This window comes from Trichechus manatus, unplaced genomic scaffold (assembly GCF_000243295.1).
Source record: "Trichechus manatus latirostris isolate Lorelei unplaced genomic scaffold, TriManLat1.0 scaffold00016, whole genome shotgun sequence".
Taxonomy (NCBI): Eukaryota; Metazoa; Chordata; class Mammalia; order Sirenia; family Trichechidae; genus Trichechus; species Trichechus manatus.
The window spans coordinates 24042075-24054311 of NW_004443952.1; the positions used below are offsets into that span (position 1 = coordinate 24042075).

Consider the following 12237-nt stretch of genomic DNA (forward strand, 5'->3'; position numbering starts at 1 on the left):
ATCAGGCACAGAAGCCCAGGTCCAAGGGGTGGAAGGGAAAGAGCAGGTGCTTGTAGCAGTTTAACAATGAATAGCTCATTTTAGCTGGAGCATAAAGAGCACGACAAAAATAGCTGGAAAGGATTGTTGTTCCATCACGGTAAGCCTTGGATGTAAAATCAAAAATGTTTAAGCTTCGTCCTGTAAGAAATGAGGACCTATCAAAGGTTTCTGAGCAGGGGATTTGGTCCTAAACAAGTCACTCTCTGAACCTCGATGTTTCATCTGGAAAAATGGGGCTAATTTTACTGGTCTTACCTCCACTCAGTGTGTGAGGATCAGAGGACTTGACCTCAGGGCAGTACAGCCCCAAGCAAGGTTTATTACTCAGCAGCAGAACAGCTGTTTCCAGTTCTTTCAGAAGAATGTGTGTCTCAGAAACACCTGACACATGATATTTCATCTCTGTGGCAGGGCCAGATGGGAAATCTGAGACAGAAAATGTACGCTTCAAAACAGAACATATTTTAAAGTTCTCTTGTAGCAGTCAAATCAGATCTGTATTTGATTTCATTTTATTTTGTTTAGAATGAAATAGGGACTGCAAGGAAGGAACGGCTGTTGGAAACAAAGACGGGGAAAGAATATAAACAACAGATTGCCTGACCGTCATATCAAGTACTAAGACAGGGTACAGGAGAGAGAATGTGAGCAAGTGTGTGTGTGTGTGTGTGTGTGTGAGTGTGTGGGAAAGGGTATGTGAGCAAGAGTGTCTACAAACAAGCATGTGAGTGTGAGTGTTAGTTCCAGAGAATGTATATGTATGTGTGTGAGTGTATGAATGTGAGTCTTTATGAGTGTTGCAAATCTGTTTGTGTGTGTGTCTGTCGGGGGAAGTACGTGTTGGGAGGGGCAGAGGGAAGAGTTGGAAGGGGGACAGAGAGAAGGCACTCCAGCAAAACGGCTGACCTGTCCACACTTCTCCCACCAGACATGGTGCAAGAACAAAGCAAGCCGGAGACAGCCATACCAAGGCTCTGCCAGGACTGCACCACCACCTCCTGCAGGGACACCAAACCTTTACAGTTACAGACAGAAATCTCTCCTAAGCCAGGAGCCTTACCGGGCCGAGCTGTCCCGAGAGCGCCGAAGCCATCTTGCCACCATCTGTTCTATTCTGTGTGCTTTCCGTGTCTGGAATAAACTGCTCTCCAGCTCTTCCATTTATCTGAAACAAAGAAGAGTTTTCTTAAGAAGCTAACCAAAATATTTTGAAGTGGAGTCTGACAAATCATTATGATGCTTCCTGAATTTGCCCATTTTAAGACATACTAATCAAATAACTAGTACTCTCTTTCTATCTGAAATCAACATGAATGGGTGTTCAATGTCCAGAAGAGCGAACAACTTTAGCAACCCTCTGCCCTAAAGACTCCACAGTCTTGTGGTAAAGAGATTGGCCTTATATCTTAAACAGCTAAACATAAGGATTAGAGAATAAAATACATAATGTTTTTCAAACTTTGTGACGCCTTACTGCATTATTCTCCCCAACTGCCACTTCCAAATACGTGTGCATCCCTGAACAACGTAGTTCAGTTGTGCCTGCATTGGAAACTGCACGTACATGAAGCCTTCTCAATCACATTGTGCATATTTCTCTGGGTGTTGCCTCTTTTGCTCAATATTTTATATTTAAGTTTTGAATAGGTAATTCATTCATATGGTTCAAAAACAAGACTGTAAAAAGAGATATACAGTGAAAGGTCTCCCTTAAATTCTAACCTGCCCCCATCCACCCAGTTCCCATGCCTATACAAAATCACTGCTCTCAGGTCCCTATTTGTCCTTCCAGAACTTCTTTTTGCCTAAGCAAGCAAATAAAATATCAATTTTATGTTTCCTCTTCTTAACACAAAAGGTAGTACACCATACACATTGTTTTGCATCATGTTTTTTCTCCTTAGAAGATAGATCCTTGAAATCTTTCCACATCAGTACGTGAGGTACTTTTTCATTCTTTTTGACAACTACTGAGTACTGCATTGTATGAATGTACTTTAATTTAAAAAGTAGCCCTCTGTTGATAGACATTTGGGTTGCTGCCAATCTTCTGCTATTATAAACAATGTTGCAGTGAGTTATGTTGCACATATTATCATTTCTACATGTATGCAAGTATATATCTGGATAAGTTCCCAAATACTGAATTGCTGGTTCAAAGGTTATATTTATTTGTGCTTTGATATTGTCAGGTTGCCAAGAAAGAATACTTGAGATCAAAGTTTCATAAAACAATACGTATTAATATTTTTCTATTTGAATCTATTTCATTTTTTTAAATATTAGTCTCAATTCACAAAACTAATTTCACAATCTAATAAATAACTATCCAAAATAAGATATGATATTGGGAAATAACCATGGATATAGAGGAAATGAAAAAGAATTATAAGAAATGACATTGTTTAACAGAGGAGCCCTGGTGGTACAATGGTTAAGGGCTCAGCTGCTAAGCAAAAGGTCGGTGATTCGAACTCACCAGCTCCGAGGGAGAGAAAATCTGGCAATCTGCTCCTAGAAAGATTCACAGCATAGGAAACCCTATAGTGCAGTTCTACTCTGTCCTATAGTGTCACTATGAGCTGGAATCAATTTGAGGGCATAGAACAACAACAACAGTACGTTGTTTAACACTACATAAATAAATCTGAAAACCTGGATGACATGGACTGTTTTCAAGGATAATATACATGATCTCGGATGACCCTAGAAGAGATAGAAATCTAAAAAGACAATTACCATAGAAGGGAAAGTTGTTAAAGAGCTAACCCTCCAAAAAAGTCCCAGGCCCAGACAGGTTCAAAGGTGAATTTTTCCAAATCTGTAAGATATAGCTCACCCTAATGTTTTTTTTTTTAAGTTTTTATTTTGGAATAATTATAGATGTATAAAAAATGTTGCAAAGATAATGTGGAGAGTTCCTACATACCCTTCGTTCAGCTTTGCCTAATGTTATCATTTTATATAATCATTGTATCTTGGTCAAAATTAAGAAATAAATATTGGTTCAATACTATTAACTAAACTACAGACTTTATTCAGATTCACCAGTTTTTCCACTAATGTCTTTTTTTCTGGTCCAGGATCCAATCCAGGATATCACTGCATTTAGCTAGCTTAATTGTTTTTCTCTCTAATGCTATTGTAACTATCCTACAGCATAAAGAAGAAAAGCTTCCAAATACTTTTTAAGCAGCCAGTATAACATTGATACCAATTTTGACAAAAAAGAATACAATAAGGTTAAAAATACAACCAATTTCCCTTATGAATATCAAAGTAAATATCCTAAATAAAAATATTAGCAAATAGATCTAGCAGTAATGAACAGAGTAATACTGGGATCTATACCAGAAGTGCAAGGAAAAGGAAGACATGGAAACCCAACAATGGATCCATAACCAAATAACCTTGACCTTCAGCAAAAGACTTCCAAATAAATACACATTTATATATTTAAAAATATAGACACCTTTAAAAAGAATATTACTCCCTTAATCAATTTTTAAAAATTGACCTACTACTGCTCCCAGTTACATCAGGTAAGAGGGCTTCCACTGGATTGTCAAAAATCTAAAGACAGCATTCTGGAAGAACTCCCCTCAGCTGCTTGTGCACAATCATCCAGCCAGGTAGAAGCTGGGCAGTGAACCAAGGAGACAGGCAGCGCTCAGGAAAAAGACTTCTCTCTCGCTAAGTTTCAGGATCTTCCAGTCTGTAGGGTGAATGGCCTGAACTGTGGACTTCCTTTAGACAGAAATGTAATAAGGACCCTAAGGGCTTGCTAAAGGAAGAGAAAGTTAGGGCTCTGACTCTGGAGGTTAGCAGGCTCTTAGAGGTACAGACAGTTCTACAAACTACCACATGTGGGAACTACTGCCTTAGCTTTGGGGAACTGCCAGGAGATATGGATTCCAGTCCTGGCCAAGAACCTGCTGCAGTTAAGGCAAGCCCCTTCCACTCTTTAGGACTTAATTTGGGTTGAGCTAAATAAACCTCCAAGGAGCCCTGGTGGTGCAGTGGTTAAGCACTTGGTTGCTAACCAAAAGGTTGGTGGTTTGAACCCATCAGCTGCTCCGTAGGAGAAAGATGGGGCAGTCTGTTTCCATTAAGATTTACAGCCTTGGAAACTGTTTTAGTCATCTTGTGCTGCTATAACAGAAATACCACAAGTGGATGGCTTTAACAAACAGAAATTTATTCTCTCACGGTTTAGTAGGCTACAAGTCCAAATTCAGGACATCAGCTCCAGGGTAAGGCTTTTTCTCTCTGTCGGCTCTGGAGGAAGGTCCTCGATATCAATCTTCTCCTGTCGAGGAGATTCTCAGGCGCAGGGAGCCTGGGTCCGAAGGACGCACTCTGCGCCTGGTGCTGCTTTCTTGGTGGTATGAGGTCCCCCTGTCTCTCTGCTCACTTCTCTCTTTTATATCTTAAAAGAGATTGGCTTAAGAACCTAATCTTGTAGATCTCATCAATATAACCGCTGCTAATCTGTCTCATTAACATCATAGCGATAGGATTTACAACACATAGGGAAATCACATTAGATGACAAAATGGTAGTCACTCATACAGTACTAGCCAAGGTGACAGATATTTTGGGGGAACACAATTCAATCCATGACAGAAACCCTATGGGACAGCTCTACTCTGTCCTACAGGGTCACTATGAGTCGGAATTGAGTTGACGGCAATGGGTTTGCTAACAGGTAAATAACCTCCAAGATTTCTTTCTGTATTAATATTTTCTCTCCTCACCTCAAACCTTCAGGCTTAAACTGCTTACAGAATAAAGTCTCAACTCCTCAGCCTGGCATTCAAGGCCCTTCATAGTCTGGTCTACCCAACTGGTCCTACTGCCCCATCTTCCACTGCTCCTCTTAATTTACCCCACAATCTCGCTACCTTGAACCTCTAGCCAGTCTCTGCACATGCCGTGCACTTTACTACCTCTTGTCAACTTTATCTGCCTGTACCACACTTCTCCCCAAAACTGGACCACCCACCACTCACACCTTCCCCTATGATTTTCCTGCCTCCGTGGCTTTGCTGGTGCTGTTCCCTCTGACTGAAGTGCCCTTTCAGCTTATGTCTGTGTGTCCAAGTCCTTCCCAGCCTTCAAAGACAGCTTAAAAATCTACCTCTTCCAGGAAGCCCTTCCTGAATCCCACAGCCAGCAGTAGAAATTATTTTTCCATAAAAGGAGAATATCAAAGATTTTCTAAATGAATTTTCTGTGAGTCTTGACTTAGCTGAAGACTGCAAAGTACTTTTTTATCATGTTGTTTTTCCAAAGGTGTTATGAGGTATATAAGCAAGACTATATCAGTTTTATTGTGATATCAGGAACCCTTCTCAACAACACACCCATAGTAGGAAATATACCTAAGTTCCCCTTTTCCAGCTTCTAAAGGTTACCTGCTTCCTGGGCTCAAAACCTCTTCAAAGCCAGCAGTACAAACAAAACAAAACAAAACAAAACACTGCCATCGAGTCAATTCCATCTCATAGTGACCCCATAGGATTTCCAAGGCTGTAAATCTCTACAGAAGCAGACTGCCTCATCTTTCTCCCAAGGAGCCGCTGGTGGTTTCAAATCACTGACCTTTCAGTTAGCAGTTAAGTGCCTTAACCACTGCACCACCATCTTCAAAGCCAGCAGCATATCATCTGCAAATCAACCTTTCTCTCTCTCTCTCCTCTGCTTGCATCATACTTCCTTCTCTGGCTCTGACCTTTTGGCTTCCCTCTTAAAAAAACCCTTGTGGTTACATTGGGTCCACCCAGATAATCGAGGATTATTTTTCCCATCTCAAGATCCTTAACTTAATCACATCTACAAAGTCTCTTTTGCCATGTAAAGTAACATATTCACAGGTTCTGGGGATTAGGACATGAACATCTTTAGGGGACTCATTATTCTATCTATCACACTATGGTTTGCCTACAGGAGCTAATAATATCCTATTTTTTTCAGAAGCCAGTATTGGTTGGGTTTCTATTACTTGCCATTTAAAGTCCTGATTAATTCTACGGACATACTGAAATAAGTAACCTGATTTTTAATGGGTGGGTGAGGTGAGAGGATCTACTAACCAGGGCATATAAATATGAAAACAGAACACCTAAACTGATCACTCTGAAGCCTAAAGAGTTAAGAATTTCAGTCAAATGGAAGCCAAATATAAATTAATGGACCAAAAAAAAAAAACTAACACAGACATAGGCTGCAACCAAGAATAAATTCCGTTTAGATGAAGGAATGTGTTGGTCTACCTTTATTCTGCAATAGGGACATCACCTGGAGTACTGTCTTTAGTTTTAGGTGCTACATATTTTTTTAATTATAAAAGTAACAGAGTAGATTTCTGGTTAAACATGGTGAATTAAAACAATATCTTTACCTCTTCTTCTTCCTAAACCCTATAAATTACATGAATGAAAGAGGTAAAGGAATAAAAAAACATATAAGCCCACAGGATAAAGAGAACAGGAGAGAAGACAACAGTGAGAGATGTCAACAAATGTGTGGAAGCTAGGAAGTGTTTGATGGAGAGGTAACTGAGTTTTCAGAGCATAGGAAATAGAAATTTAAGAGACTTCAGAGGGAGATTATGATGAAAAATGAGCTGATTTGCCCTAAAATAGTTTGGGAACTAGGGAAAACAGGTACAGCAGAAAGCAGGGATGAGGCAAAGGGCTGAAAATATGGAAACGGATCTCTGTAAGCAGCAGTTGTATTTATAGGCCCTACCCTACTCCATTTGCCTACCTATACAACCCCCCTTTCCCACTCTGCTGGAGACAAGAGCCTATTCTCTGGAGAAATCGACTTGGAGAGACCAGGCACAATAGAAGGTAGACGAATGAAAATAGAAGGATTAAGTAAAAAATCTTAATCCTGGGGCAAGACCTCCATCCCCTTCCCTTGCCCAATTCCCAGAATACTAGCAGCTAGGACTTTATATACTAAGCAAAAGACAAGACAATTTCTCTGGAGAACAGAACAGAACAGCTCCAGAAATCAAAAGATACATTGCACCAGGCAAATCTGCTGCAAAAGACCTCTTTAAAGTGTTGAAAAGCAAAGATGTCAACTTGAAGCCTAAGGTGCGCCTGACCCAAGCCATGGTACTTTCAATTGCAACATATGCATGCGAAAGCTGGACAATGAATAAGGAAGACCAAAGAAGAACTGATGCCTTTGAATTGTGGCGTTGGTGAAGAATATTGAATATACCATGGACTGCCAAAAGAATGACCAAATCCGTCTTGGAAGAAGTACAACCAGAATGCTCCTTAGAAGCAAGGATGGTGAGACTACGTCTTACATACTTTGGACATGTTGTCAGGAGGGATCAGTCCCTGGAGAAGGACACCATGCTTGGTAAAGTAAAGGGTGAGTGAAAAAGAGGAAGAGATGGATTGACACAGTGCCTGCAATAACGGGCTCAAGCATAACAACGATTGTAAGCATGGCGCAGAACCAGGCAGTATTTTGGTCTGTGGTACGTAGGGTAGCTGTGAGTCAGAACAGACTCAACAGCACCTAACAACAACACTATCCAGTGAAAAGGCAATTTGCTGCAAGATCACTTTGCACTGAAATCTAGTAGTCTACTGGCTCCACCCATTATACAAAGCTTTCAATCATTTGTTTTACTGCCTCACTCTTACACATGAATGGATACTTAAGGAAAGCCTGCATATTCTATGAAAAACAAATCAGAACAGACATGGAAACTCAAAAGAGACAGAGACAATGCAGGAAGAGAAGAATGAAGCTTTAATCTATAATTTAGATCCTAGAAAGATATTACATCCATGAAACAAGAAGAAGAATTTTTTTGTTGTTGAAAATGGGAACAATCAGAGAACAAGAACAAATACTTGGAAACTAAAAATAAGTGGAAGAAAAAAATTCAATTAAAAATTTGAGAAATGTAGTCAATGAAATATTACAGAAGAGAAACCCAAAATCAAATATAGGGAAAACATAAAGATTAGAAATGTGTAGTATTAATCTAGAAGGTCCAATATTCATCTAACAGGAGTTTCTGGAGGAGAGAACAAAGGAAATGGAAGTAAGAAAATTAACAAATAATTTAATAAAATTTCTCCTGAATGAAGAACATCTACCAATTGCCCTGCATAATGAATGAAAAAAGACATGAAGGAATAGCACTGTGAAATTTTGGAAACCAGAAAAAGAATATTTCAAAACTTCCAGGAAAAAATAGATCACATACAAAGAATTAGGAATTAAATAGCATTACACTTCTCAGTAGCAATAATGAAAGCTCAAAGACAGTGAAGCATGTCTTCAAATTCTGAAAGAATTCTACACCCAGCCATACTATCAATCAAGTAGTAAAGATATTTTCAGATGTTCAGATGTCAAAAAATTTACCTTCATACACCTTTTCTCAGGAACCTACTAGACGATGTGCTCCTGCAAAACAAGGAAGTAAATCAATAAAGAAGAAACGGCATCCAGGGAATTGGAGATTACAGCCAAGAGGCAAAGGGTACACCCAGGATGCCTATGAAGGGATGTACTTTAGTAACACCTGTATGTCAGACCTAGAGAGAAACCTGAGGACATGAGGTTTTAAGAAAAAGAAATAAGGATGGATAGATTATCTGAGTATTTGTGCAGAAAATTTCACTGAGAGGCTGTTGGAGGGTGTCGGAAAAATTAACAAGTACATGAAAAACTAAGCAAATAAAGAGGGAATTATGGAATCTAAGAAAAACAAAATTATAGTTCACTACTTGGCAGAGCAATGAACAATATTTACATTGTCATAATAATGTTAACAATGAAAAATGATTTATCAAAAATAGTGATATGATGTTGGGAGGATACAGTGAAGGGACACAGGAGCACTACCATGAGAGCTAAATATCTACCATAATAATTAGACAATGTCAAAAATTAATAAATAAGGAAATAGTAATATAAATTTATATCTCAGAAATATGGAGGAAAATACCAAAGGAAACAGCAAGAAGAGTTGAAACAGGTTGCCTCTAATAAAAGAGGGTAACAAGGAGTGGAACAGGGATTGCTGGTTTCCAGTATAAGCGCTTGTTGTTATTGTTATGTGCCATCAAGTCAGTATCGACTCATAGTGATCCCATGTGACAGAGCAGACCTGCCCCATAGGGTTTTCTATGCTATAATCATTCAGGAAGCAGAATGCCAGGTCTTTCTCCCAAATTGCCGCTGGGCGGATCTGAACTGCCAACCTTTCGTTTAACAGCCAAGCACTTAACTGCTGGCCACCAGGGCTCCTTATAAATAAACCCTTAGTACTACATTATTAACTATTTATTTTTAACTTAATTTTAAAAACTGAAGTAATATATGCTTATACTAAAACATACAGAAGACTATAATGAAGAAAATAAAATCACCTATAATTCTACCTCTAAGAGTTATCAACTATCTTCTTTTAATTATTTTTCTATGTTTATACGTGCATATAATTTTTTATGCAAATAATGCACACCTTCTACATTTGTTTGCCAATCGCACCTTCCCCCCACAAGATATTTTCATAAGCATGCTATGTTAATTTTTTTTTTACAGCAACATGTAAAAAAAAAATTAGTATAGTGGCACTTATGAAAATACCTCATAGGCGGTAGGGTGCAGTTGGCAAACAAACGTAGAAAGTGCGCGTCATTTGTGTAAAAATACAGTATATATTTTCCACTTACTATTTCACAGAAATAATTCCATATTAATATTTAATCACTTAATCATTTAAATGGCTATACAGCATTATTTTCTCTGGTCATATCACAATGTATTCAATAAATCTCTTACCGTTGTACATTTGTATTGTTTCCAAGTTTTCATTATTATAAAAGCTTTAAAATGAACATGGACACTTCCCAGGTATTTTTTTTGGATAAATTCCTAGGAGTGAAATTACTGGATCTAGGCATATGTTCATTTTTTAGAATCTGGATATATACTGTCAAATTGTTTCCAAGAAATTTACACTCCTGCCAGAACAGACCTTCATAGACATTGAATGTTATCATTCTTTAAAAATGTTTGCTAATAAGATGGAAAATAATGCCTAATCATTGGTTTTTTTTGCCAAGGACACAAAATCATATCATATTCCTGTGAGACTTACTATGGAGGGTCAAGAATGTAGGTTCTAGTGTCCTGACAATACAAAGACTAATCACAGAGGATAGAAGAATAAATGTCTAGCAAAGACCAAGAGATATTGTTTTCCAATATCAATTGTCTTAACTAGGCTCTTGATAGAAGCAACAGCTGGCAATTCTATGATATGGATATTAACTTGATTTGCCTTATGTCTGAGCATCACACTTTGAGCACTTCCCCATAGAGGCCTAGAATGGTGAGGAGACTAAAAACCAAGTCATATGAAGATTCACTGAAAAATCTGAGAATGTTTATTAGACATAGACTTGAGGGCAACCCATCTGATCACAGTTCACGAACAGTCAAAGGGTCACCATGTGGAAGAGACATATTTCACAGGATTCCAGGATTAAGGGTGGGGGGAGGGGAAATGTCACAGAGGAGAAGACTCTAGCTCAGGCTATGGCAAGACTTCTCTAGTGTTTGTAGTGATCCGATGACAGAATCAGCTTCCTCAAGAATTAGTAAGAACGTGGTCACTGAAGGTAGTCAAGCAGAGGCTGAATAACTAACTTTGTACCAGTATTGCAGAAGGACCATTTTTATAGAGTACAGGACTGGACCAGATGACTTCTGAAGTTCTTTTCATCCATGAAACTTGAGGTCTCAGCTAGAATTCCAATTGCCAGGAATCAGACAAGATGATATTTGTTGTGTTTTGTCTTGAAATTCCAAGACCCACGTCACTTGAAGTAGCTGGAAATCCTGACATAAGCACAGCACTGGAAGATGCACAATCTCTGACCTCTACGTTGTTTTCAGTCTCCAAATGACTACGGAGCTGTCAGGGATATTGGACACATCCATAAGGATTGAGGACCATCATGTATTTCCATTTCTTTTGAAGGCCATCAAACTGCAGTGGTTATTTACAAGGGATTGTTAAGAAACTACTGCCAGATACAATTTAGCTAAGTGATTTATATAAACATATATGGCCATAATTAAAAGAATTAATTTGCATTATAAATCAGGACTGTGGGTAGGCTCGCGCCTTCATCCAGGGATCCCCGAAGACCAAACAAATGACTGCATCAGCCAAGGCATTAGAAGTGTTCCCTGACTCAGCAAGGTCTGAGCAGGAGTGTTTCAAGTCAAGAAAATGACCTCCTAATGGTTTTAATATTAGCCTCTGGATTGCTGGGCTAATGGAAGAAAGTAAGAGCCTAAAAATCCCCAAACATTTGAATCTTCTCTGTAATCCCACAGCCAAGAAGTTATCTGGCATCTAATTTTTCTCTCATTTACTGCTGGACCCAGTTCATTGCTAGAAAATTTCTTTACATAAAGCTGAAATCTACTTCTCTACAACTTCAGCCCCTTTGCAGTAATGCTGCCCTCTGACCACCATCCCACCCCAGAATAGATCAGCTCTCTCTCCTCCTATACATCAGCCTTTCTGAGATTTGAACATGGCAATCATGTTGTCCTCAAATCTCTGTCTCAGACTAAACATCTTCAATTTCTTCAACATTTCCTCAAATGACAGGCTTTTAGAGTTGTAGCACTTTAAATCACCCCCTCTGGGCACACCAAAATCCCTTAAAAGGCACAAACCCCCAAAAGGAACACACTGCAAGTTGTCTGGAATAAAGTGAATATGAAAATGCAAACTCACTCAAAATATTCTGCAAATGGAGAGGAAGACCAAGTATGTCAGGGTGACAGCTATCTTAAAAACAAAGAGCCAATTAAAGATATAAATCCTTCAAAAGGGATATAAGGGGTAATAATAAAAGATTTCAGGAAACTAGTTCATGCAATTGAGAAACTAAAAACATTGATGGAGACAGCAAAGGATAGAAGAGAAACTGAAGAACCAAGAATCACTTACACTAAATTGGAATTTTAAAATAAAACTGAATAAAGATGAAAGCAATTCAAGTGAAATTGTCAGAACTAGAATCAGACTGAGGGCATTCAACTAGAAACAGGGGTTATTAGAGAAAAGAGAAAAGGAATGCACAAAATTTTAATTAAAGAAATAATGAAAGGCAAATTTCT

General features: G+C 38.6%; 1 protein-coding gene across 1 annotated transcript in view; it reads right to left on the reverse strand.

The window, feature by feature from the left end:
- FRMPD1 (FERM and PDZ domain containing 1) overlaps positions 1-12237 on the reverse strand; it is an 81552-nt gene that overhangs the window by 49314 nt on the left and 20001 nt on the right. Inside the window, exon 2 of the mRNA XM_004372249.2 lies at positions 1103-1207. Within this exon, the coding sequence (XP_004372306.1) occupies positions 1103-1203 (101 nt within the window). The 5' untranslated portion in view covers positions 1204-1207. The remainder of the gene's footprint in view (positions 1-1102; positions 1208-12237) is intronic.